Source organism: Fukomys damarensis, unplaced genomic scaffold (genome assembly GCF_012274545.1).
Source record: "Fukomys damarensis isolate Sample0158 unplaced genomic scaffold, DMR_v1.0_HiC HiC_scaffold_21, whole genome shotgun sequence".
Taxonomy (NCBI): domain Eukaryota; kingdom Metazoa; phylum Chordata; class Mammalia; order Rodentia; family Bathyergidae; genus Fukomys; species Fukomys damarensis.
Genome location: NW_022900933.1, coordinates 40293923 through 40296739, shown reverse-complemented (window position 1 = coordinate 40296739; position 2817 = coordinate 40293923). Strand labels below are relative to the sequence as shown.

The following is a 2817-nucleotide window of genomic DNA, read 5'->3' as shown; positions in this document are numbered from 1 at the left end:
GCACACCCAGCACCTGGTCACGCAGCAGCGCATACAGCGCCTCCACCTTGCTCTGCCGCCGCACCAGCTCCTCCGCGTCCATGCCACCGGCCATGGCCAAGGCCACCAGCTCCCGCTCCAGCGCCAGCAGGGGCCCCGCAGCCTCCAGGTGTCCACCCTCCAGCGCAGCCTTGAGCTCCTCCACTGTACCAGAGACCCATGTGATGTGGCACCCTGGGCAAGGGGAGGCTGGGGCCCCAGAAGATGAGTCCTGCACCCCCAGGGCAGGAGACCCCCCCAGCCCAGGAGTTCTTGCCCTGTCCAGGCCCGCTACCTGTGGGTGGTGGGCTGCTCAGACCCCGCCTGGGCCCCGTGGGCTCTGGCTGCACCGAGCTGGGTGAACTCTTCTTCTTCTTCTTCTTCCCTTTGAATATGGTGAACATGTTGGCCAGGGCTTTTGGCTTCTTCTTCTTCTCCTTCTCCACAGCCTCTCCCCCGTCCTGCTCTGGGGCCACCCCAGCCTCCAGGGGTGGCGCCAGGTCCTCAGAGGAGGCTTCAGAAATGGAGGCCTCTGAGTCTGCCTCTGATGTGGGGGATAACTTCTGGGGGTGTCCAAGTGGGTCGGGAGCTCTTGGCACAGGATGCTGGCCCAGGAAGCCTTGCGAGGTCATCATCTTCAGCATCACACTGGCTGAAGCCTGCAGGATGCAGGGTGGGACAGAAGAGGTCAGCAATGACAGAGGGCCCACCTGGGACTGGCGCACATTTAGGCAGCAACACAAAGTGACCACGCCCTGGTCTCCTGAGCACTGACAACTCCACTCTTCCCTGGCCACAATGCCTCTACCTCCAGCAACACACAGTGGCTCCCAGCCACCCCTGAAGAAAGAAGAGGATGGGGACACCTATGCTCCCGGACAGGGGGCAGCACCTTCACTGTATCGCAGGTGGGAAAATGGAGGGAGAGGGACTGCCCTGATCCCAGCAGATCCTAAGAGGAGGCAGGACACAGGCTGCTGTGCACTTATTTATGTTGTCTTTTGAGACAAGCTTTCCCTGTGCACTACAGGCTGGGCTTGAAATCACTGTGTAGCCCAGACTAGGCTGGAACTCACCGTGATCCCCCTGCCTCATCTTTCTGGGTGCTAGGATTACAGGCCTGTACCACCCTTGCTGTCCATTTAGTCAATGCAAGGACAGAGGTCCAGAAAGGTCAGTACCACACCAGCTGCACAGAGTAAGCTCTTATTTAGCTGTGGAATCTTGGAAAGGTGCCTTGAGCCCAGAGTCTGATCCTCTGCACAGGGCCCTGGGCTCAGGTCTACAGAAGCCAGACCCTGTCAGTGAGGACAGACCTCAGTGGTGTCCCACATGTCTCCGGCAGCGAGGGGCTCAGGAAGGCACAGGGCTGCCTAGGGTCACATGTTGAGGGCTGGGATCCAGGATCGCTAGCCGCACTCCACCCACTTGCTCCCAAATGGGGTGACACATCCACCACAAAAGCCTACACTGCTGTGCCCTTCCTGGGTGCCCATCCCTTCACTTCCTTTCCCACCCGGAAGGGTTACTTAGGCTCAAAACGTCCCTGTGGTCACCAGCCTGGGCCTGGGAGCCAGGCCAGCTGGGCCTTGCAAACCCTGCTGCCCTGCAAGCAGTGTGGAGAAGGCAGGCCCCTCCCACTGTCACAGCAGGGCTGGGACTCTCAGAGGGGAGCAGGACGCCCCTAAGAGAGAAAGTGGGCTTTCGTGACCATAACTACCATCCGTGCCAGCTACTTCTCCACCCTCAGGAACAAACAAACTGGGCCGTACCTCATGCATCAGGGTGACTCCAAGTGACCCTGGAACAGGCCTGTGAGGCAGGTAGGACCAGCCACACCAGCTGGAGGGAAACTAAACCTGCGGGTGGATGCTGCCCAGGCACAGAGGGGGCTCGATGGCCCTCTCTCCACAGTGCCTTCCTTCTACCTCCAGCTGCCCTGCTTCCCCATCTCACCCAGGGGGACAGGATCCCCCACTCCTGGACCTCAGCTGCCTGCCTCGTGCTGGGTGGCCAGAGGTCCAATGCAGGGCCAGCGGGGTGTGCTGGCGAGCCCTGCCCAGGTTCCCCCAGCCGTCCAAGTGCACACCAAGCACCCACAGGAGGGGGCTGGCCTGTGGGTGCCCCACCCTACTCTCACTGTCCTGCCTCCCAGTAACCAGCATCCCGTCTTCAGTGCCCCAATCACTGCTGCCTTCTCTGTTCCAAGGCCCCAAAGCTGCAGCAGCCCTGCCTCATTCCCAACCCCATCACAGTGGCACGGTGGAAAGGAACAGCAGTGGGTTCAGCTGCAAATTGCCCAGTGTGGACTGGACTCCTGAGAGGTGAAGCCGAGGCCCCCACACATGGCACTGCCAGATGTAAGCCCTGCTTCTGGCTGGGCCCACTGAGGCAGGAAGGGCCTGCTCAGGGGCACTGTGGCCCCATCATGCGGCTCAACAGTGTCACCCTCCCAAACCCAGGCACTGCCGCCCCTTCCCGGGTAGGGGCTGAGGTCCATGCAGCACCTGCACAGGCCCTGGCTGGGGTGACAGGGACACTCAACGACGACCTGAGTCCAGCCCCTTGAGGACTCCCTGGCACACAAGCAGAGGTCACCTGGCCCGCGCCACACTGCCAGTCAGTCTCCAGGGCTTGGATTTCCAGCTGCACAGGGAGACCCCAGGACCCCGGGTGTCCCCCCAGCCCCGGCCAGCCGCACAGTCCCCGTTTCCCCACAGAGGGGCCGCCAAGGGCCGGGCCAGGCCATTTCTTCGGGAGGTCGGGCCGGGGAGCCGGGGTCAGGGCGGCAGGCAGGGA

The 2817-nt window shown here is 62.1% G+C and overlaps 1 protein-coding gene across 1 annotated transcript in view; it reads right to left on the bottom strand.

Annotated features, from left to right (window-relative positions):
* Positions 1 to 2764, bottom strand: part of Tnfaip2 (TNF alpha induced protein 2) — an 11083-nt gene extending 8319 nt beyond the window's left edge. The window contains exons 1-3 of the mRNA XM_010607371.3: positions 2617 to 2764; positions 314 to 677; positions 5 to 183 (exon numbers count right to left, since the gene is read on the bottom strand). Coding sequence (XP_010605673.1) covers positions 5 to 183; positions 314 to 662 — 528 coding nt within the window. The 5' untranslated portion in view covers positions 663 to 677; positions 2617 to 2764. The remainder of the gene's footprint in view (positions 1 to 4; positions 184 to 313; positions 678 to 2616) is intronic.
* Between the last annotated feature and the right edge of the window lie 53 nt (positions 2765 to 2817).